The sequence below is a fragment of the Marmota marmota genome, unplaced genomic scaffold (genome assembly GCF_001458135.2).
Source record: "Marmota marmota marmota unplaced genomic scaffold, marMar, whole genome shotgun sequence".
In the NCBI taxonomy this organism is placed as follows: Eukaryota; Metazoa; Chordata; class Mammalia; order Rodentia; family Sciuridae; genus Marmota; species Marmota marmota.
In genome coordinates, this window is record NW_026000207.1 from 1,622,268 (window position 1) to 1,645,436 (window position 23,169).

At 57.4% G+C, this 23,169-nt stretch overlaps 1 protein-coding gene across 1 annotated transcript in view; it reads right to left on the reverse strand.

Moving 5' to 3' along the window:
- Positions 1-19,473, reverse strand: part of Eddm13 (epididymal protein 13) — a 24,651-nt gene extending 5,178 nt beyond the window's left edge. The window contains exons 1-6 of the mRNA XM_048791475.1: positions 19,325-19,473; positions 16,720-16,737; positions 7,959-7,985; positions 6,313-6,501; positions 5,632-5,682; positions 721-747 (exon numbers count right to left, since the gene is read on the reverse strand). Coding sequence (XP_048647432.1) covers positions 721-747; positions 5,632-5,682; positions 6,313-6,501; positions 7,959-7,985; positions 16,720-16,737; positions 19,325-19,409 — 397 coding nt within the window. The 5' untranslated portion in view covers positions 19,410-19,473. The remainder of the gene's footprint in view (positions 1-720; positions 748-5,631; positions 5,683-6,312; positions 6,502-7,958; positions 7,986-16,719; positions 16,738-19,324) is intronic.
- Positions 19,474-23,169: the final 3,696 nt, after the last annotated feature.

Below are 23,169 nucleotides of genomic sequence, written 5' to 3' on the forward strand. Positions count from 1 at the left end.
GTTGACTGGGTCGGGGTGAGGGGGACGGGTGGGGTGAGGGGACCGTGGGGTGAGGGCACTGTGGCATGGCGGCCTTGCTGTCGGCCAGGCGCTCTCCTGCCTCAGGGCCTTTGCCATGTGGCTCCCCCACCTGGGATTCCGCCCCACACACCCCACAGGCCTGCGCCCTCCGTTCTCTGGCCCTTTGCTAGTAGTCCCTCCCCACCAACCCAACCTTCCAGAAGCCTGTGTGAAGGCTGGGGGGGGCCCGCCTTACTCTGCCCTCCTGGGGGACGCGGGTCCTCTGGAATGTCAGTTAGCCATGTCAGTTAGTCAGTTAGACCATGTTGGTCAGTTAGCCATGTTAGTTAGTCAGTTAGACCATGTTGGTCAGTTAGACCATGTTGGTCAGTTAGACCATGTTGGTCAGTTAGACCATGTTGGTTAGACCATGTTGGTCAGTTAGACCATGTTGGTCAGTTAGACCATGTTGGTTAGACAACCCTCTCTGGCTGGGGATTGTCCGTTTGTTCCCTGCTCTGCCCCTGCACCTGGCATGAGGCTCAGCGTGGAGTAGCTAAGCTTCCTAAGGCTGCAGGATGGTTGGAAAGGTGAGAGCGTTCACGCTGCCGCTGTGGGGGCGGCAAGAGGGTCGTCCGTGCCCTCCAGCCTGCTGCACCCAGGGAGTGCTGGGCCTCTGTGCCCGGAGCAAACAGAGCAAACCCAGACGGGGCCACTCACCGTTCAGCACCTGAAGACTCAGCAAGCCTAGGGCAAGGACAGATGGGGGAGTCACCAAGACCACGCCCACAGGCCTCGAGACTGCTGGGTTCCAGAACTTTCTCCGTCCCGACCACCCTTCTCCGCCCACTCCCTCGGGACACCGGCTGATACTGTCCTTGGATGATCTGTGACTGTCCACCTCCCCCATGGGACTACTGCAGAGGCCCCAGCAGGAGCACAGTCAGGGCCGCCCACCCGCTCCTCCTGGCACATCGGAGGGCCAAGGCCAGCTTCCCACAGTCTCACCCAGAATCTCTGTCCTCGGTCCAGAAGCCAGCGTGGTCCAGGGGCACAGGACAGTGTTGAGTCCACGAGAGGTGGGCCACGAGGAGGAAAAGCCCAGTCAGACCTGGTGGGAGGTGCCAGCCACCGAGGGCAAGCCCTGGCGGGCACCCCTCTCCTCCCCACTGTGCACAGCGGGTGGCACGGTCTTCTGAACCTGCTGCTATAACAACCCCATCTGAACAGGACCACAGGACCGCAGCCGCGCAGTCAGCGGCTTAGCACGTTCACAGGTGTGTGCAGACTTCACACAGGCCACCTTAGACATCTTCACCACCCCAAAGAGAATCCCGAGGTTAGCTGTGGTCTCCAAATCCCGCCCAGGCTGGCCACCCCCGTTCCCTGGCCTTCCTGTCTCTGGTCTGCCTGTTCTGGACATCTCCCACAGATGGCCTGAGCCTGGCTTCCCCACCTGAGCGCGTGTGCTCAAGGCTCGGGTGTGGGGGCCGTGCCTCGTCCCAGTGTGGCTGACTTCCTTTCTCCGTCCCTTCATCGGCAGACCGGCACTTGAGGCCCTTTGCTTAAAAGCCTCAGTGGACACAGCCAGTCCACCCTGACCAATTGGCAGGCTGCGCCAGCGTTGAGCAGTCACCAGGGAGCCCAAGATGTCTGCTCCCGGGTGCTCTACGGAAGAAACTGTTGAGGACCTCTGCTCTGTATCTCTGAGTCCAAGAGAAGAGCCTCTGCTCCTGGGGGAGAAGACAAAAGCCCTGGCTGTTGACTTACATCCCAGAGCGGAGCCCCAGCCCCGACCATGGCCTCAACACCCAGCCTCTCCACTGCCATACAGCCTCCAGTAAGAGGCGACCACGGGCTGCGGCCTGGCGCACGTGGGTCTCCCACGAGCCTTGGGGGCTTTCTGGGTCTGCTTTCCCTGTTGCTGCGCAGGCTGCTCTGCTGTTTGGAGGGTGCTGTCTGCTCAAGTGTCTGCAGCGTGAGGTGGGCAGGCCCCAGGGAAATGGGCAGGCAGCAGCGCCCACTGGCCAGGACAGCCCTCGCCAGCCCCTACCCCAGGCACGGTGCTCAGCGGCTTCAGCCTCCACACTAGTCGGAGTCGGCCAGAGGAGTCTGGCTGTGGGCGCTCTACACAAGGTGCTCAGCAACCTGCCCGGTTCAGCCAGGTGCCATCTGCCTCCAGCCACCTCCTGGGTTCTGGCAGAAATGTCTCCAGGCATCCAGACGCCTCAGAGCGGCAAACCCTCCACACGGACCACCATTCCGCTAAGGGCCAGATCCTGTTTCTCCCCCAGGCCCAGGGCCAGGAGCTACCTGGGCAGGGCAGCAGCACAGACCCCAGGGGGCTGAGCCCTCGGCTGTGGAGTGAGTTCCCAGTCCTCAGAGCCCTGGGTGTGCAGCAGGGCTACACCAGGAGGCCACACCCTCCTGTTCCCACTCTGAATTCCACCCTCCTTAACAACAGGGTGATAATAACCCTCCCAGTGCAAGAACCAGGCAGGGACCTGCTAATAGGAGGTGCTTCAAGCATTATCAGATCACGGTTAGGAGCACACTGAGCCGGGTGGGCAGAGACAGCGACCAGAGAGCAGGGTCCAGGCTGCCTGGACTCTCATCGGCACCTTGCTGTGTGATCTGAGTAGGTCACTCTCCCTCTCTGCGGCAACATCCTCACTTGTAGGACAGGATGGCCTCTTGAGGTGACAAGCACAGCACTTGGGACAGGTCTGGGATGTGTAGCATTGTTTTTCATCTGGGGTCTCTTGGGTTTGACTGAAGCCCCTCCTGCATGAAGGTGGGGTTTGGAGGTGGCTCGAGGCTCGGACCAGATGGCGTGTTGGGCTGAGTGTAGACAGCTTTGAAGGTGGGCCGGGAGGTAGAAGCGACCCAGATGTCTCTCAGGGGGGTGAGTGGGTGAGTAAGGTGTGGTGCAGCCACGCAGGGGACCAGGAAAAGTCACACGAGCCACAGGGGGCATGGGGACCCTGGACGTTCCTGCCGCAAAGAGGCGGGGACACAGACTACACCTTCCAGGGCTCCCTCAGTCCCGGCGCAGAAGCAGGAAGGGGGCAGGGCCAGGCAGGAGGGTGCAGGAGACTTGAGTCTCCTTGAGAGTGGAGGTGGTGGCAGACCAGCCTCCTACCCACCCCACGAGGGGCTGTGCAACCCGGGTCTGGCTGCTGGACCTCTCTGTGCCTCCGACAGTGTGGGTAAATACTGCCTGCCTGGGGAAGAAGTGGCAGGGAAGAAACAGACCTGACTCCTAGGTAGCCCTCAGTTTCAGGGTCACCACCAGCCCTCTGCAGACCTCGTCCCAGGAGGTCCCTCAGATAAGATGCCCCACCTTTCGGAAGGTGAAAGCCATATCGTCATTTATCCAGCCCCTGGGCTAAGAGACTTCTCTGCCAGAGATAAGAAGGTGGACAAAGCAGAGGGAGAGACGTGAACTTACGTTTCAGTACTGTGGAGCCGTGAGCCGTGAGCGCGGCAGGGAGGGAGGGTCCGGCAAGGTCCGTGAAGTGCAGAGCAGAGAGGAGAAGAGAGTCAGAGACACCCTCCGGTCTCACCCCGCGCCCCAGAGGGCTGGAGGCCTTGCTGGGTGCAGCCCGGCCCCCCAGGAGAGAGTTCCCGGGTGCCCTGCTTCCCTGCGGGCTCCTCCTAAAGAGATCAGGGAGCCCCGGAGCCTGGGGTCCCCGCTGGGGCAGGTGGGGAAGCCGGCGGAGGGCTCACGCTGCTCTGTTCCCTAGGAATAGAAGGATGTGCTCGGTTCCCCTTCCGTGTTTCCCATCTGGGGCCTGGGGCCTCTGGGAGCTCGGCAGCTGGACGCTCCAGGACACACTCGGGCCTCTCCTCCCAGCTCTGGGGGCAGCCCGGACAGCCTCTGCAGGACGCCCGAGTCCAGGCCCCCCGGAGTTCTTCCCTCCTTCCTTCCTCCCGGGACCCAAGCACATCCAGGTAGGAAAGGAAAACCACTCACTCTTCACTGCAGGGACCGTCACCAGGAGTCACACGGGAGAGAGAGAGAGAGAGAGAGAAGAATGAGAATGAGAACCGGCGCCTGGGGCCGCCCCTCCTGCGCCAGACACATTCTTCCCTTAAAGCTCCGCTGGGTGGAGGACAGGCCAGAGGGAGCCCGGGGCAGACAGTGGCCCTCCAGGCCAGGCACAGAGGCACCTGGAGCTGTCCCCTGCGGGTGCCTGAGCGGCTTGAGCGCCCTCACCGACACCTGAGATCCGCGAGCTGCGGCTGGGCCTCCTGAGCCAGCACAATGCTCAGGCAGTTTGGGATTTGGGAGCTTTTCAGCTTTTGGAGGGCTGGGGTTGGGGATGTCCAACTGGTAAAGTTCAAACAGAGTCAGATGTGGAATGCTTCTGGCCCAGGGTGTTCCAGATGCGGGATTCTCACCCGGCATCATATTGGAGGAAGGCAGAACTCAGGATCAGCCAGGCAGAACGGCCAAGGTGCTGGTCGTCCTGACCAGGGACGTGTGCAGTGTTCCCCCTTGAGCCAGGTCTTGGCCTCGGGCTCCTATTGAGCGTGCTCTGGAGACATTGAGCATCTGTCTGATGTTCCCCATCCCCAGCCTCCCCGAAGGGTGGCACCGATGGAGCCCCCTCCCTCAGACCTGAGCTGGGATCCCAGAACCTCACCCCAAACAAAGGCCTGAGGACCTCGCTCTAGCTCAGAGATCAGTGGACTTCCGTAACGGCCTTTGCAGTCAGGAAGGAACCTGGCTTTGGAAAAAGTTTTGGGGTGATCAGCTAGTTTGGGGGCCCCATGCTTTATGACTGGGCTCCATCTGATTGGAGCTGTGGTGAGATTTCGGGGTGAACAGGCTCGTGCTCCGCTATCAGCCTTGCTCCGCTGAATGAGCCCCCCAGGTCACCTCTTCTCCTTTCAGAGAGCGCCTTCCCTGGAGCTATTCCCTTGGGAGCCATTCACAACATGGCTTGCACACAATGGCCATGGCCATTAGATGTTCAGGGGACTGGGCCATCTAAGCCAGCAGCGACTTGGAACCAGCCATGGGAAACAGCAACCGCTCTATCTCAGGGCGCCTTCCCTGCATCCCGCAGAGGTGGCCGGGTGCTGAGTACATACCACAGTGATTCCTCTCCTGACCCCGACCAAGGCCCAATGCCAGGGCCTGCACCAGGCCTCCCCCAAGTTTTCAAAGGGGTCTCAAGGCCCAGAGGGTGTGAGAATCCAGTTGGGGAGCACCACTGTCCCGGGACTTACTTTCTTCTTCTGTCCTATCTGAGGCAGGAAGGCAGGCAGCCAGGTTCCAGGGGAGATGCAGAGCAGAGAGAGAGACAGGCGTTAGGACTCAGGCCCTGGACTGGCTGACAAGTCCCGACCCCTCGGAGACCAGGGCTGGAGATGCCAGCAAGCCCCAGGGCTGACGGTGCAGACGGATGCCCTGCTGGAGTCTGGCTTCCTCCAAGAGCCACGGGGAGTGCCCCGGGCAGGCAGGGCAAGGTGAGGCACAGGGCAGCGAGGGCGATGGGCACAGGCCCGGGGTGCAGTCTCCTCCGAGGCGCAGGTGACAGAGGTATTGTGAAGCGGGGGACAGGTCAGGGGGAGCTGTGGGCCGACCTCAGGGCTGAGGAGCCTGTGGGTGCCGGTGCTGACCCTGTGGGGGAGCCAGGGGAAGCATCTTGGAGGGGTTGATGTGTCTGAGACCTGAAAGATGAGCAGGGGTTAGTGGGGCAAAAGGATTTGGGAGGAGAAGGAGCAAGGGGTCCAGGGCAGAGGGCCGTCGTGTGGGCACGGTCCTGGCTGGGAAGGAGTCCAGAGTCTGAAGGATGGAAAAGGACCTGGGGTTCAGCTGAGTGCCGCGGACAGGCGGGCGTCTCAGGGAGCCCCTCGGGGAGGCTGGGGACTCTGAGCATGAGCACGTGAGCTGGGCCTGGCCCTGCTGCTTGCTAGCTGCTGAGCGCCAGCAGCTGAACCCTCGGTCTCATCACCAGCGCAAACCACGGGTGGAGACCAACCGTCCTGGTTCGCCCAGGATTGACAGGTTCCTAGGACGTGAGGGCTTCAGTACTGAAACTGGTTCCAACGGCGTCTGCCGTCTCGGGTGCTGCAGAGACCGCATTTGAAGAACGAGCATCCGCCGGCTCCTTCAGCTGCATGAATGCTTTCTAGTTGCTCCTTTGTCTCTGATGCTCTGCTTCTTCCCAGGCCTCAGATTCCCCTCCTGTAAGTGAGGCCAACGAACCCCAGCCCCAGGAGGGCTCCGGCTCCTCCAGCCCAGCTCCAGGCTGGTTCTGCTGACCTCTGCGGGGTACTAAGAGGATGCTGCTCTTCTACCGGGGTTCCGCCTGGGGTGCCTGGCAATGGCTGCGTTAGATTGAGCTTTGGCTCCGTAGTAGGCGCTTTGCGTGTGGATGACAACATGCTGCCCTTGGTGAGGTGCACTGCCGTCCACAGGTGGTTCAGGGGCACAGAGGCTGCCGTCATGGCTGGGGGCCCTGTGGGGGTGGCTTGGAGGGTCTGCGGCTGCACAGGCGGGCAGCGGGAGACAGGAGGAGAGCAGGGGTGAGCTGGCCCCGGGGCACCATCTGGGGGAGTCAGCCCCTCCTGAGGCTCGGATCCTCACCGAGCTCCTCCACTGCAGGTGTGCACACCTGTCCAGGGAGCCGAGAGGGCGCCTTCTACTCCTCTGCAGAGACAGCAAGCCGAGCACAGCTGTCTTGCCCCCAGGGTGGGGAGAACCAAGAGCCACTGGCTCTGAGGAGCAGCGGAGCCACAGGAGCGGAGAGGGGACGCCGTCCTCTGACATTTCATGGTCCTGTGTGCCCACCTGTACAGTGAGCGCTGCCACTCTGCTGTGCAGGGGCCAAGGCAGGTCCTCCTCGCTGGGCTGCTAGTGGACGAGGGCGCTGGGCCAAGACTCCAGGTGTGCGAAGGACCCACAGGAGGCGCCTGGGGATGGCCGCAGACCAACAAGTCTCCTGGTGATAGGTGCAGACTGGGCTCTAACTCCCCGAGCATCTTGTAGCAAAAGCCGAGCCTCTTCGGAGCCCACTGGTCTTGAGCCCCTGGCGCTGGCTAACCTCGCTGCCCAGGAGAACCCGCGGCAGAGAGCGGCGTCCAGGTAGCAGCGCTCGGCTCTCACCTGCTTAGCCTGCGTTGTCTCCTCACGACCTGTGGTTGTTGCTGTCCACTTACTCAAACGAGGCAAAGTTTCCTTTTAAAAGATGAGAACCGAGGGCAAAGAAAACCAGGGCTCAGTCCACTGGGAGAGCTCGCGGGGGCCGACTGTCTTCAGCCCCACATGTTGGAAAGTGAGAAGTTAGGTGTCACCCTGGGCGTGAGCGGCGCTCCTCCAGGCTGTTTGTGGGGTGCGGGTCTGTGCACCTTGTCCAGGCTTGACCTGCACGCGCCCCTGCTTGCACCGTTCCCCTTTGAGGGACTGAACAGAATGGAGCTTGCAAAGCACGAGAAGCCATGCAATGCTCGTTGCAGCAGGGCTTGTGACGGCAGGGAGACACAACCCTGAGTAAAAACAGGACGAAACTGACCAGAGGGCCCTTCCTCAGGTGTGACCGCACGGCCAGGTGTGGGAGAGAAGGAGGGAAGACGCACTACCATTTCTAACTTGCAGAGCAAAGCTCCCGTGTGGTGCTTTTGTAAGAACACACAGGACACAGGTGACCGTGTTGCCGCTGGTCCTCAGAACTGGGCAGGAGACGAAGCGGATGGCCTGGCTCTTACTTTGCGTTCCCTGGACTTTCCCCATGTGCATATCCTATTTCTAAAACTCAGGGAAAGCCGCAGGATGGTGCTGACTCGGTCAGACTCCGGCTGTGCCTCCTGAGGCAAGGAAGGGGCCAGTTCACTCAAACTCCAGTAGACACAACCTGCAGCGGGTACATCCAGAGCCCGGGGCCCAGGGAGTGTAGCACTGTGGAGGGAGGGAGAAGGGCCAGGGCCAGCGGGGGACCCCCACTCACCATCCGGGGAGAGCCTGCTCATCAGACCTGAGGGAGGAGAGAAGAGGGTCATGAGCACCTACAGGGGAGAGGCCGCAGGGGGAGGCCTGCAGGGGAGAGGCCCAGGGGGAGGCCCGCAGGGGAGAGGCCTGCAGGGGAGAGGCCCAGGGGAAGGCCCGCAGGGGAGAGGCCTGCAGAGGAGAGGCCCGCAGGGGAGAGGCCCACAGGGGTCCCCCGCCCTGCCGACTCAGCACCTCTCCTCCCAGGAAGTGTGGCCACGCTTAGGGCCTCCGCACACTGCCACCGGCCCTTGTCCTCTGCAGGGGCCCTGGCCTCTGAAGTTCCCTCTGGCCCCGGGTGAGGTGATCTCCGCGGTGCAGTGCCACGAGTGTAGCTCATGCCTCAGGGCTCTGGCATCACCGCACTGTGACCTGGGACCACGGCCTAGGTGGAGCCCGTGGTGACTGAAATGTCCCTTGAGGCTTGTGTCACCTGTCAGTTCCACCAGGGCTGAGCTGCTGAAGTGTGAACCTACTGTGTCCGGGCTTCTGTGGCCCCAGCGTGAGGGCAGGCACAGAGTTCAGAAGTCCCCGGCCAGGTGCCGTGTGTGGCAGGTACCTACCTACGATCCCTGAGAGCCGCCCATCCAGGAGCAGCGCGGGGCGTCACGGGCGTCACAGACACGGCAGCAGAACGTTGGGCCCAAGGGTCGCAGAGACCAAGTCGCACCAGAGAGAAGAAAAGGAGATGAGACGCTGGGCGGGGAAGGGCTGGGAGTGGACCCAGGCAGCCACCCTGGGCAGTGGGACCAGGCCGGCCTCCGGCAGGGGCTCAGCGGGCCGGAGGGGCTGGAAGGCAGGCCTGGTCGCTGCAGCCTCGCTGGGCAGGGAAGGAGGACCACTCCTGGCTCCAGAGGGAGGCTCCGCTGCCCCACCACGGCCGCAGGGACCAGAGCATTGTCCCTGCACTGCCAGTGGGGACACAGAGCTCTCGGTGACACCCGCAGCAGGATGCCACACGCAGACCTCCCCCTCCTCCGCCTAGGTCCACCTCCTCTTCCACAAACCAGAGTCCAACCCGCTGGGCCCGCCAAGCATCCTCCTGGCCACCTGGGTGCCCTGCAGTCTGTGCCCTCCGCGGTCAGGAGTGGTGCACGGCCAAGGGCTGGGTCCCCAGCCGCGCCTTTCACCACCTGGTGGTCACGGGAGGGTCACCAATCTGAGCTCTTCCTGGCCCTGCAAAGTGGGCCCCCACTCCCACTGAGTGTGGTGACAGTCGGGGGTGTGCCCAGCACCTCGCCCAGCCAAGGTGACACGGCCAACACCAGAGGCACAGGTGAGTGGTGACGGCAGCCACCAGTGCGTTCCCAGTAGTGCTGTGTGTGTGTGTGTGTATGTGTGTGAGTGTGAGAGTGTGTGTGAGAGAGACTGTGTGAGAGAGTGTGTGTGAGTGTGAGTGTGAGTGTGAGTGTGTGTGTGAGTATGTGAGTGTTAGTGTGTGAGTATGTGAATGTGAGTGTGAGTGTGTGTGTACGTGTGTGAGTGTGAGAGTGTGTGTGAGACTGAGAGAGTGTGTGTGAGTGTGAGTGTGAGTGTGTGTGAGTATGTGAGTGTTAGTGTGTGTGAGTATGTGAATGTGAGTGTGTGTGTGTACGTGTGTGAGTGTGAGAGTGTGTGAGAGGGACTGTGTGAGAGTGTGTGTATGTGAATGTGAGTGTATGTGTGTGTATGTGTGTGAGTGTGAGTGTATGAGTGTGTGTGAGTGTGAGTGTGTGTGATTATGTGTGTGTGAGAGTGTGTGTGATTATGTGTGTGAGTGTGAGAGTGTGTCTGATTATGTGTGTGAGAGTGTGTGTGTGAGAGACTGTGTGTGATAGTGTGTGTGGGTATGTGAATGTGAGTGTATGAGTGTGAGTGTGTGTATGTGTGTGAGTGTGAGAGTGTGTGTGTGAGAGAGTGTGTGAGTGTGTGTGTTAGTGTGTGTATGTGTGTGAGCGTGAGAGTGTGTGTGAGTGTGTGTATGTGAGTGTGTGTGAGTGTGTGTGAGAGAGTGTGAGTATGTGAGTATGTGAGTGTGTGTGTGAGTGTGTGTGTGAGAGAGTGTGTGTGAGTGTGAGAGTGTGTGAGTGTGTGTGTGAGTGTATGTGAGAGTGTGTGTATGTGAATGTGAGTGTATGAGTGTGTGTATGTGTGTGTGAGAGTGTATGAGTGTGAGTGTGTGTGAGAGAGTGTGATTATGTGTGTAAGTGTGAGTGTGTGTGAGAGTGTGTGTGAGTATGTGTGTGTGAGAGAGTGTGTTGTGTGCGTGTATGTGTGTGAGTGTGAGAGTGTGTGTGAGTATGTGAGTGTGTGAGTGTGTGTATGTGAATGTGAGTGTATGAGTGTGTGTGTATGTGTGTGAGTGTGAGAGTGTATGAGTGTGTGTGTGAGAGAGTGTGTGATTATGTGTGTGAGTGTGAGAGTGTGTGTGATTATGTGTGTGAGTGTGAGAGTGTGTGTGTGAGTGTGTGTGAGTATGTGAATGTGAGTGTATGAATGTGAGTGTGTGTATGTGTGTGTGTGAGTGTGTGTGTTAGTGTGTGTGTGTCTGAGTGCGTATGTGAGAGTGTGTGTGTGAGAGTGTGTATATGTGAGTATGTGAATGTGTGAGAGTGTGTAAGATTGTGTGTATGTGAGTGTATATTAGTGAGTGTGTGTATGTGTGTGAGTGTGAGAGTGTGTGTGTTAGTGTGTGTGAGTGAGTGTGAGAGTGTATGAGTGTGAGTGTGTGTGAGAGTGTGCGTGTATGTGTGTGAGGGTGAGTGTGTGTGTGAGGGTGAGAGTGTGTGTGTCTCTGTGTGAGTGAGTGTGTAAGTGTGAGGGTGAGTGTGTATGAGTGTGCGTGGGCACGTGTGGTACGGAGGGCAGAGCAGGGAGAGCTTAGTCCTGGATTCCTGGGTTTGGTGAACGTGTTTCACATCTGTAAGCAGCATTTGGTCCTGTGAAGGCCCAGAGAGGTGAGGTGGCCTCTCCAAGGCTGCCCAGCTAGGAAGGTGGCACAGAGGTGCTCAGAGCTGAACCTCTGCCCCCATCATTGAGGGTCCTCGCCTGGCTTCCTGACTTGGCCTCTCGCCCTGCAAAATTGTGAACCAGTCCCCAGGTGTGGTCACTGACTTGCTCTGACCACGTCCGTGGGGACTTCCCCACAGTGCTGGTGGCCGCTGTTCTACCCGACCGCAGGAGGCAGAGATGGACATCAGTGTGCACCCAGGTCAGCTCTCGGGCAGGCCAAATCAGCCCCCAGCCCAGGGGCTTCCTGTTGGGTCACAGCGCACGCTGCAGCTGGCACCGGGACGCTCCTGCGTCAGGGGGAGGGACAGCGCTCCTCTCTGTCAGGGGTCTAGCTCCTGCTTCTCGGTTCCCGCCCCAGAAGTGGGCAGTGGACACCCGGAGAAGGAGAGCTGGGTGGAGGCCCACAGAGGCCACCTCTGCTGGGTCAGGGCTGTGAGGACTGAGGGGAGGGAGAACCTCACCTTTCAGCACTGTGGACGTCCAGCAGCAGGGCAGCGGGCAGCGGAATGGTTTTGCCAACCAAGGTTTGGAGAGAATGTGAGATGAATTAACACTCAGCTCCTCACTGCCCCCCACCAGCCCTGAGGCAGATAAGTTACTGGGACGCGGGGGCGTGGCGGCCCCTCCCAAGGGTCCCTTTGTCCCAGACCTCAGAAACCCCAGGGTGCAGCTGGGAACCTGTCACCTCCACTTCTCAGCTGGAGGCCAGGACGGTGACTCTTGCAAAGGAGGGAGGTGTGTGCACCCTGCAGGGCTATTCTCACCCACCTGTGGCCACTCACATCTAGCCCGCTGCACAGTGGACACGGGTGTGCCATCAGCAACCCCGGGTTCTCCTGCCGTCTCGCACACACCCAGCCTCCCTCGAGGCCCGGGGCACACGGGGGTCCGTCCTGTGGTCCCACCAGGCCCTCCAGGGGGTTCTGGTATGCCCACCTGCCCTGGGTGGGGCGTCAGGCCCTGGTGCAGCTTCCCTGGTCCCCCCCTGTGGGCCAAGGACCCTGACGCACATGGGGAGGGAGAAGTGACTCACGTTTGACTGAAGGACGACGGAGTCAGAGGTCGGGGTCAGCGGAAAACAAAGGCAGGAGGAGAGAGGGTCAATTAATGCCAGGCAGCCCTCCGCCCTCCGAGGACGTGTGGCCTAGGCTACTCAGGAGCCCTGAACCAGTGAGCCACACCCACAGCCCTTTTTGGTGTTTATTTAGAGGCCGAGTCTCACTGAGTTGCTTAGCACCTCCCTAAATGGCTGAGGTTGGTCCTCCTACCTCAGCCTCCCAAGCTGCTGGCATTACAGGCGAGCACCTCCAAGCCCTGCTGAGACCCCTTAGTTGGACAGTTAGAAATGGGCTTCACAGGCCACTTCTGTACATATACCCACAGCCTGGGGCCTAATAGGTAACTAGCGTCTCGTGTGATAGGTGAGCCCAGATCTATATCTAATCCTACACGTACTCGGTAAGCCCTCAAACGCGCAGGTCTGCACCCAAGGGTTCAACCCACAACAGACAGAAATGTGTGTGTGTGTGTGTGTGTGTACAAATATATAAAATATATTTGATATATATATTAAGTTGCATTTGCAGCTTGGCAAGGTGGTGCACACCTGTAATCCCAGAGACTCTGGAGGCTGAGGCAGGAGGATCGTGAGTTCAAAGCCAGCCTCAGCAAGAGTGAGACACTAAGCAACTCAGTGAGACCCTGTCTCTAAATAAAATACAAAATAGGGCTGGGGATGCGGCTCAGTGGTTGAGTGCCCCTGAGTTTAATCCCGAGTACTACCCCCCACAAAAAAAAATCAAAAGTAAAACGTGCTGGGAATGTAGTTCTCTGATCAAGCATCCTGGGTTCAGTCCCCGCTACTGGACAAACCTGCATATGCGCGACATTTCCCACTCTTCACTCCCTCCTCAACAACACACTACGCAGGCATCTAGTGTTTACAGTGTACTAGGTTCAATAGGAAATCTAGGGATGGATAGGTGAGTAGGTTAGAGGCAGATTCCACCCCCGTTTACATAGGATCTGAACATCCAGATTGAGGTGTCCTTGGGCAGTGGGGGCGGGAGGGTCCTGGATGCCGAGGGACTACTGCATACATTGATTCTACGGATGCCTACGATATATGGTCATAGATTTGAGTGTCTCCCACGGGTCTGACCTCACACAGGATGAGTTCCTGCCTTGATTAAAAGAGCAAACTCCTGGAAGCACCCCGGGTGCCCACCAGTGAGTGACTGCTTAGATAAAAGAGTGGACATGACTCAAGAAAAACCACACAGCCAACTGCCGGGGCAGTGTTCAGGGGGCACTGCAGGTGGAGGACGCAGGCCCACGCAGAGCCGCCTGTGCGACGTACTGACTGTTAGGTAAAACAGACGCAGAGACCTGGAGCGTGCCAGCACACGTCTCTGAAGGATCTTCAAGGAACTGGGATTAACTGGGTGTGGTGGCACACACCTGTTTCCCCAGCAGCTCAGGAGCTGAGGCAGGGGGATGGCAAGTTCAAGGCCAGCCTCAGCAACGTAGTGAGACCCTGTCTCAAAATAGAATGATAATAATAATAAAAACAGTGGGTTGGGGATGTGTTAAGTGCCCCTGGATTCAATCTCTGGTAGCAAGCAAAAATTTTTAAAAAAAAAGAATATTGTGTTCCTTCAGGAAGGAGAACTGGGCAATAGGTAGGGAAGGAGATTTTTATAGTAGAATCTGGAGAACTTTTAAAATGCTGGAAATCTTATTATTTTTAAATTTTTAGTTGTAGATGGACACATGACCTTGGTTTTATTTATTTTTATGTGGTGCTGAGGATCGAACCCAGTGCCTCACACTTGCTAGGCCAGCCCTCTGCCACTGAGCTACGACCCCAGCCCCCTGGAAATCTTATATATTAAGTGAAAGTAAAACATTTTAGGTTAAAACAGCATAATATCTTAAATATTTAATTATTGATTCAAATATTATTAAATGTTAATGCAAATGGTAATCTATATAACTAATCTAGATATTAATACGTTAGTAATTTAACATAAAATAAAAATCAAACAATTAAAACGGTGCACTGTGAAGCGACTGAAGTGTGACCCCTGAGGAGTTTGCCTTTATTCAGGTTTTTCCAAACCGAGAGGCGAGCTTCTCAGTGAAAGGATCCAGACTGTCACCTGAGGCCTGTGGGTTGACAGGGCTGGGCGGGGCCTGGATGCTCTGGGACGTCCCAGGTGAGTGACGGTGTAGGATCCAGAGCGCTGACAGCCTCGGGCTCCTTGGGGACAGCACTAGTTTGAAAGCTAAGTTGCATTCCACGTTTAACCCTCAGGACACGCTGGGTGCCTGGAGCGGGGCTCCCCGGCCCTCCTCTTCTTCCTTTAGTCTGGGGCATAGCATTCGTCTGTGTTTGTCAACACTCTCAGTTTGGGCAGCCCTTTGGGTAGGAACTGTCCTAGGCCTCAGGAATAGATGCACCAGTCCCTGTCCTCTGGAAGTCTGCAGGCTTGCAGGGGTGGGAGAGAAAGACACTCTTCTCAAAGTCTCATCCAGGGACCACCGGGGGGCCTGGGGCCTTCCAGGGGCCATGGCTGATCTGGCGCGTCTCACTGACTGGGCTGGGGGTGCCCCGGTGGCTGGCGGGATGCTTCCTCAGTCCTTACGGCATCCATCTCAGCGCGCCAGTCCCTTTTCTGAAGGGAAGCCTGGTGCCTGTCTTGTGCGAGAATGGCCAGGCTGCCCCGGTGCATCTGTGAGGGGGTCTCTGGAGGGGACTGGCGTGAGGGCTGGACTGAGCAGCCTGCTGGGCTCCATTCTAGGGATCACAGAGGTAGAGGAGGCCCGGCCCCTGCCCTGCTCCCGCACTCGGACGCCCATCTCCTCCTGTCTCTGGACGTCCAGCTCCAGGTTCTGTGACACCTGTGGGACTCCAGGTCTTAGACCAATGTCCCCTGGGCCCCTGGCTGCCCGGCTTGCACCTGGCCCATACGGGACTTCTACGGGACTGAGCAAGCCCTTCTCCCTAGAGGCCCCTCCCCCTCTGGGCTGCTGATCTGTCCTCTGGAGAGTCCCAGACGGCCCAAAAGGTCATGATCCTCCCTTTCCCACCTCCCTGTCGGGGAGATTGGGCTTTTGTTTGCTTCAACCAAAACAGAGCGTCACAACAGAGGGGACCCAGAAGCCAGAAGTGAGACCTCAGCTCCTGTCAGCCAGACCTTAAAGGCGTTCGCAACCTGGACAGCGACCCCCCTCCTCCCACCAGATTGGCTTGGCTTAGGAAAAAAGTCATTTCATTAAAATATTTTATGTTAATATGTTGTGTGTGTGTTTTTATCCTTATTTTTAATGAAGTAATAAGCATGTAAGCAATAGCTGTATGGAGGTGTGATCGGCATACCATACCATTCACCCATTTCTGTATTTTCCAGATTAGATTTGTGCATTCATCACATCAATTTTGGTGCATTTCATCACCTCAAAAATAGACCCTACACCCCATAATCATCACCCCCCAATTCTTTTTTTTTTTTTGTACTGGGAATTGAACCCAGGGGTGCTTAACCACTGAGCCCCGACCCTACACTGAGTTGCTTCAGGCCTCACTAAGTTGCTGAGAGGGGTTTTGAACTCATGATCCTCTTGCTCAGACTCCCAAGCCGCTGGGATTACAGGCGTGCGCCACCGTGTCTGGCATCACCCCCAATTCTACACCCAGCCCCTGGCAACCACCACCACACTTCTGTCTTTATGGATCTGCCTCTCGGGGTGTCACATATCAGTGGATTCAGACAACTGAAAATGACAGGCACTTCCTCTGAGCAGGAGGTTCTTGAGGTTCATTTATGCCGCAGCATCTGTTGGCTCTTTGTTTTTACGGCTGAATAATATTCCACGGTCGGCTAAACAGTGATCCACCGTATGCACAGAGCCCCTTGTGTTTGCCACTCGTTAGTTAAAGGTCACTTGGCTACTTCCACTTTTTGACTATTATGAAGAGAGCATCTCTGAATAGCTATGCTCAAGTGCCTGTGTAGACTCCTATTTTGATTTCTTTCGGGCATGTACTTAGAAGTAAAATTGCCAGGGCTGGGGGGGATATAGCTCCATTTGTAGAGTGTTCGCTTCGTATGCACAAGGCCCTGGGTTCAATCCCCAGCACCACAAGAAAAAAAAAATAGTGGAATTGTGTGTGACTCAATGTTTAGCATTTTCAGGAGCAGGGCTCTCCTCCACAGAGGGGAAAGAGGAGAGCTCTGATTCCTCCTGAGTCCTGGCCAGCACTTGTTACCATCCCTCTCTTTTCTGGTGCTGGGGATTGAACCCAGGGCCTTGTGCATGTGAGGCAAGCACTCTACCAACTGAGCCACATCACCTGCCCTCCGTCCCTCTTTTGTAATGCGTCATCTGAGGGTGTCTACGGGAATCTTGCTGTGGTTTTACTTGCATTTTCCTGGTGACTAACAATGTGGGGCATCTTCCCTGTGCTGTTGGCCCTTTGCAAATAGATATTTTTAATTAGGAACGTTTAGTTTATAATAAAGTAAACATCAATAAAGATCACCCAAACTAGAAAAATAAGCTCTTTGGGGTTCTTACTAAATTTTAAATGTTCAGAGGCCCCCTAGACCATAATCCAGCTAGAGTGGGGGGCCCCTCTTCCCCAGAGTTCCCAGGGGCATCTCCAGATGCAAGGGGGTCAAGAGGTGCTAGCTGTGGGGATAGAGAGCTGGGGGTATCACAGTTCTTACTTTTTTCTTCAATTGCGACTGGGGGTGAAAGTGTCAGCCATTCGGATTCCAACAGGATCAGAAGCAGGGAGCAGGGAGCAGGGAGAGAAGTAAGCATTAGGCTCAGATCACGACAGTAACCAAGAAGACTAGAGCAGGTGTGTCCCTGGAGGAAAGATGATTCATCCATTCTTTGTATCAATGAAGCTACCCAGGTCATCTGTCTGCCCATCCATCCATCTACCTGCCACCCATCTCTCCATCCACCCAACCCTCATTCACCCATCTATCCATCCGTCTGTCTGTTGTCTATCCCTCTACGTATCCATTGTCTGCCTATCCATCATCCATCAACCTCCATCCGACCATCCACCCAACCATCCGCCCAACCATCCGCCCAACCATCTGCCCAACCATCCGCCCAACCATCCGCCCAACCATCCACCCAACCATCCACCAACCATTCACCCAACCATCCACCCAACTATCCACCCAACCATCCGCCCAACCATCCGCCCAACCATCTGCCCAACCATCCGCCCAACCATCCACCCAACTATCCATCCGACCATCCAACATTCCCTTGGTCTACTCTCCAGACACTGGTCTGTACCTCCTGCTAGAGACACAGAAACATCAGACACAGCCCCTGCTCTGTGGGCCTTTGCAAATCTGATGGGAGGAAAGCTGTGGGGGCAGGAGTAAATAACACTTCCCAAGCCCTGTGCTCATGGAACCTGGAGTCCGTGAATGTCTCGGTCATCTGCCGACACTTCAGACTCAGCAAGCCCAGAGGGAGTTTCTGGTCATCACTCTGCTGCCCTCAAAATGCATCTATTGATGCAGTAGATACCCATGAGTTCACACGGATACAAAAACTTGAAGGAAAAAGAAGTGAATGAGGGAGGAGGATCAGCGCTTCCTTACAGAGAAATTCCATTACAGCATGTGAAAGGGAAAATCGCCCTTGGAGGAACACTACAGTGATCCCATCTGCAGGCGAAATGCACGGATGGATGCTGAAACCAGTGGGCCAACGTGGAGGAGAAGCAGGATGTCTACATATTCTCCAGGTACCCCCCGAGATGTGGTGCCCACCACGGAGAACCGGTAACGAGAGGCTGGCAGACCAGCTCCACCAACGTGCCAGAGTCAACATGCGCAGTGAGACCCAGCAGCACCGTGAGACCCACATCTGTGGCACTCCTGTCCCAAGTGCCTGGCCTCAGTCCCATCGAGGGAGAACTTGAGACAAACCCGGGTTGAGAGACCTTCCGAGAACCACTGACCAGAGCTGTCCAGATGTCCTGAGCTCAAAAGAGACAAGGGAGACTGGGGGCCCAAGCCCGAGTGTTAGCCTGGAGCCCGTGGCCCCGTGTGAGGAAGCGCTAAGAGGACCCCGGCCGATCCTCCAGGAGAGGCCGTCCATTGGGGAAAGGGGAGACATTTGAGTGCGCTCTGTCTTTAGGCCTCAGCTCTGTGTGGTGTGGCTCTCGTGTGCTGCGGGGCTGTGGCAGGAAGGAGTGGAGGAAGCAGGTGAGGGAATTCGGGAACCCGGGGTGGCACCGTGCTCGGCAGTGCCCTCCTGCCTGTCAGGGGCCGCCTTGATCACAGAAGGGAAATGGGGGACCCTTGCTCCTTATTCCCTGACTTCCAGCACCGGGTCCCCACTCCTGCTCCTCCACGTCTGTCACCTGCTCGTGCTGCTGTCCTCCTGGTGACTGACATGTCTGAATTTGTGACTTTGCTTCTACTCTGATTCCCACCCAAACCATTCCTCACCCTGGGGAAAAGCTGATTGTCTCTCTCTCTCTCTCTCTCTCTCTCTCTCTCTCACACACACACACACACACACACACGCACACACACACACACACACACGCCGCACTCCCTTCCTAGAAGTGTGAGACACTTCCTTTCACCCTGAGGAAGACATTCAGAAGCCCTCAGACCCCCTGCCAGGCCCTCTCCCTTCTTGTTACTGTCCCCCACCTCCTCCTCCATCTGTCCACCTTCCTCGGGGCCTTCTGCCCCAGGGCCTTTGCACGCGCAGCTCTGCCTGCCTGGACAGTCTCCTGACTCTTCAGCTGCTAGCCCTGCGCCTCACTGGGGTCTTGGACAGACCTTCTCTGGGTCCCCAGTCAGGACGCGTTTGCTGGCCTAGCATGGGGATCCCAGGAGGACACCTCTGGGTCCCCAGCCCTGAGCATGTGGAGCAAGCCAGGAGTGGCACGAGCACTTGAGGAGGGAGTCCCTTCCCAGCATGCTCTCCGGTGTCCGCACATCGCAGGGGCCGGAGTCTCACTGGACCCTCTCTCTGTGGGGATGTCAAGTCCTGCATCTACACAACAGCAACCTCTTCAACGGCGCGAGCAGTCCTGGGAACTGGGGACCCTATGACCCACTAGTGGGATGAGGAGAGTGACTGCAAGAAGCCATCAGTAAGGACCAGGACGCAGACACCGGCGTGCGCCTCTCCAAGGCTGGGCCAGCAAACGGGGACTCGCCCACCCGGCCACCTCCTCCAAGGGGAGAGGAAACCCGACGCCTAGGCCTGGACAAGGGGCATCTGTGAGGCCTCGGGGGTCCTGTCCGAACCCAGCCCAAGATGCCCGGGGACCATTACCCTCTCGAGGGATGCAGGCTTGCGCGAGGCCCAGGAGGAGCAGAAACACCGGGGACATCTTCAGAAACGGCTCCAGGCAGCACATGGTGGGGCCGGGACTGGGCTGATGTCCTCCTTCCAGGGTGGACAGCAGTCTGGTCTTCCACCTCTTCCAGGCTGCAGGGGCAAAGCCAGCTGCCCACACATGCCCTCCAGCTGAGCTGGCAGCTGCAGACTGGCGCCCACGCCACCAGCCGCCGGCCAAGGAGCTGCTTCTCCCGCTGCCAGTCATCTGCTTACGCCTGGCGAGTCCTGCCCATCTGCCGGCGGGCGAGGGCCCATGCCAGGAGCAGCTCTTATATTTTTATTTTGCCTTTTATTTTTGTGGCTTTTATATTTTTAAGTGGTTGGGGGAAAAGACAGAAGAAAACTGTGACAGGCGAAAATGACAGAGTGGGAGCTTTTGTTGGACTCACCGTGCCTTCCACCGTGGACTCTCGGCTGCTCACACACTACGGGGCAAGGTGGCCCTGGCAGCCGAGACCCTCTGGTCCCCAGTGTCTAAAATATGCACTGCCTGGGCCCTTTACAGAAAAGCACATCTGTGGATCTGTGTCCTAAACACATTCCAAATTTCAGAAAAACAGAGCAAGCCAACAACCTCGTCAGATTGTACACAGCCACAAGCATGGCTGTCACACCGTCTGTGTTGACACGTGTCTCCGGCACTTACTAGTCACATGACTGACGTGCCAGGTCCACTGCCTCCTAGTGCCGTCGCTTGTGCCAGCCGCTGGACCGCAGGCCTGCGAGTCACAGTGTGGACCAGTGGGGTGCAGGCTGTTTCTGCTGGAGTCAACAGGTATCTGGGGAGACAGAAATTAATGTTCTGGGGTCCCATGTTTTCAGGAAATGCTGCGTTCAACATCTCAGAGGTGTTGATAACTAAAGGGTGGGGAATCCCCAAGAGGAGCCTCCACAGCTAACAGGTGCCAAGAATACTCAAGAAGAAAGGAACGTACAACAGAAAGCACTCCCCGCATGTATCTGACCCTAGAACTTTTTCTCCTGAAGATCATCATGAGAAACCTCATTTGCCAAGAACCATTGGTGATTCTGAGAGCTCCGCCTGCTGTGGTCCAGCTGGGGTCCCACGGGGGCTGTGCCCTCGCTCTTCCCACACACTGATGCCTGTCCAGCCTCTCAGGGCCCTCCTCTCACCTCCCTGCAGCAGGTCACGCGTCCTAGGCCCTGATCACGAGGCTCTGCAGGCCCTGGGCTTCCGTGCCCGAGATGGTAGGGCCAAGCCCCTCTTCCCTTCTGCTGCTTGGGGCCCAGCTCTGGAGGTCCCTAGAGTCCTCGGCTCAGAGGTCCCCCTCCGTCTTCAAAGCCATGACTGCAGCACCTCTGAGTCCCTGTGGACTCCCATCCCTCGTCGAGGCCATCAGGGGCCACTCCTCTTCCTCCTGGCAGAGCTCCGGCTCTGATGTGTCCTTACTTCCTGGTCCCTGCCTCTCGATTTCACTTGATTGATTGATTGATTGATTGATAATTTGGTGCTGGGGCTCAAACCTGGGGTCTTGCACCTGGTAGGCAAGTACTCTACCAGCCCCTCTCCCGCTCCTGGGTACGTACTCCAAAGAATCCGAGACTAGCATCCCACGCGTTTGCACGCAGATGTTCATAGCAGAGTGTCCATCAACAGATGAGTGAATCGACGCAGCACCGCCACGCCAGGGTGGCCACTCAGCCACAGGAATAACGGAAGTACTGGACCCCTGGCACGGGCCGAGTGAACTCCACCAGACACAAAAGGCCACTGGCTGGGTCACGCCATGGGTGCAGGTGCGTCACTTTCTAGGACAGAAACTAGGTTAGTGGTTTCCAAAATGTAGGGACAGCAGGGAAAGAGGACCAGCTGCTGAGAGAGACGGGCTCTCTGGGGCGAGAGGAGTGGTCACACCTGGGTAGACCCTCTATGGGGCGAGGGGAGGGTCACACCTGGGTAGACCCTCTATGGACTCACAGAAAATGGGCAATTCCATGTTGTGTGAATTTTACCTCAAATTATTTTAAGTGTGGAAAAATATACTAAAACTTCCAAAAATATCCATAAAATGAACTGTGTGTTGACCAAATGCAGGAGCAGAACGTGGTGACCCACCGCAGCGCAGCTCAGGCAGACTGGCGGAAAGGTCACGACCTCGTGCAGTTCCTGGCAAGATCCAGGCTCCGTCCTGGTGGAGGGATGAGCATTCTGTCCCTGCCCTCAGTGGGGACGTCACTCCCACGGAGCAGCGCCCACTGCTCTCCACAGCAAGGCTCCTATGCTGTTGACCGCCTGGCTGACCGCTCCCAGCTGCCCAAGTCCCCTGCTACTGGCCAGGGCCTGGGCTGGCAGCCCCCTGCTGGGCTTGGGCTGGCTCTGGTCAGTCCTGTATGTCACCTTCCTTTGTGAAATCAGCAAGAGCTCGGAAGTTGGATCCAGACCTGCCACTCACCTGCCACTCCTCACCTGCCACTCACCTGCCACTCCTCACCTGCCACTCACCTGCCACTCACCTGCCACACACCTGCCACACACCTGCCACTCCTCACCTGCCACTCACCTGCCACTCCTCACCTGCCACTCCTCACCTGCCACTCACCTGCCACTCACCTGCCACTCCTCACCTGCCACACACCTGCCACTCCTCACCTGCCACTCCTCACCTGCCACTCACCTGCCACTCCTCACCTGCCACTCATCTACCACTCCTCACCTGCCACTCCTCACCTGCCACTCACCTACCACTCACCTGCCTCTCCTCACATGCTACATACCTGCCACACACCTGCCACTCACCTGCCACTCACCTGCCACACAGTGCAGAAAGTCCCTCTTGGAGCTCTCTTTCGATTTACAGGGAATTGTACACCTTTGGGGAAAGTAACTAGGTGGGGACATAGACGGGTAGCTGTTGTGTGGCACAGAATCTATGTGGCTCCTGGGGCACACTGATAGTGCTATGACCGTTGTCATTGTAATGCATTGGGTCCACCTCAAGGATCTTAGGAAATCTATCCTCCTTTGAAATGTGGCTTTATCAATTCCTGGTCTTGGTTGAAGCACATCCTTCTCTCTGGCCTCCCTTCAGGTAGAAGTACAGCCCCCATCCCCAAAACTGAACACGAGTCTCTAGTCCACACTGCTCTGCATACTTGATGATGCCTGTGCTGTCCTCCTTGGAGGTGACCTGTCCCTTTGTCCCAGGTGTCCCTGCTGCATACCTGCCCACTGCCAGTCACTTAGTAGCCACCTCCAGTATCAGATTGACTGTCACAATATTGGTCTTAAAATAGCCCCAAAGTGTGAGCGCAGTAAGTCTGGCGATGGCTGCAGTGTACCGCCACCCTGCGCTGATTCGTCAATCATGGCGAACCCCTGGCGAACCCCTGGCTGTGCCTGACTCACCTCTCAAGCGGCACCCTAGGAGTGCACACCTAGGGAAGAGCAGAGTGCACAAGGCACAGGTAGTGTCCGCCTCAGGCCTCTGCTGGGGGCTGGAACACAGCCCATGGTCAAGGGGGACCCCACTGAGGGTCTGGGACACACCCAGGGACAAGGAGGACCCAACTGGGGGTCTGGGACACACCCAGGGACAAGGAGGACACCACTGGGGGGCTGGAACACACCCAGGGACAAGGAGGACCCCACTGGGGGCTGGAACACACCCAGGGACAAGGAGGACCCCACTGGGGGTCTGGGACATACCTCATGGACAAGGAGGATCCCACTGGGGGCTAGAACACACCCCATGGACAAGCAGGACCCCACTGGGGGTCTAGGACACACCTAGGGACAAGGAGGGACCCACTGGGGGTCT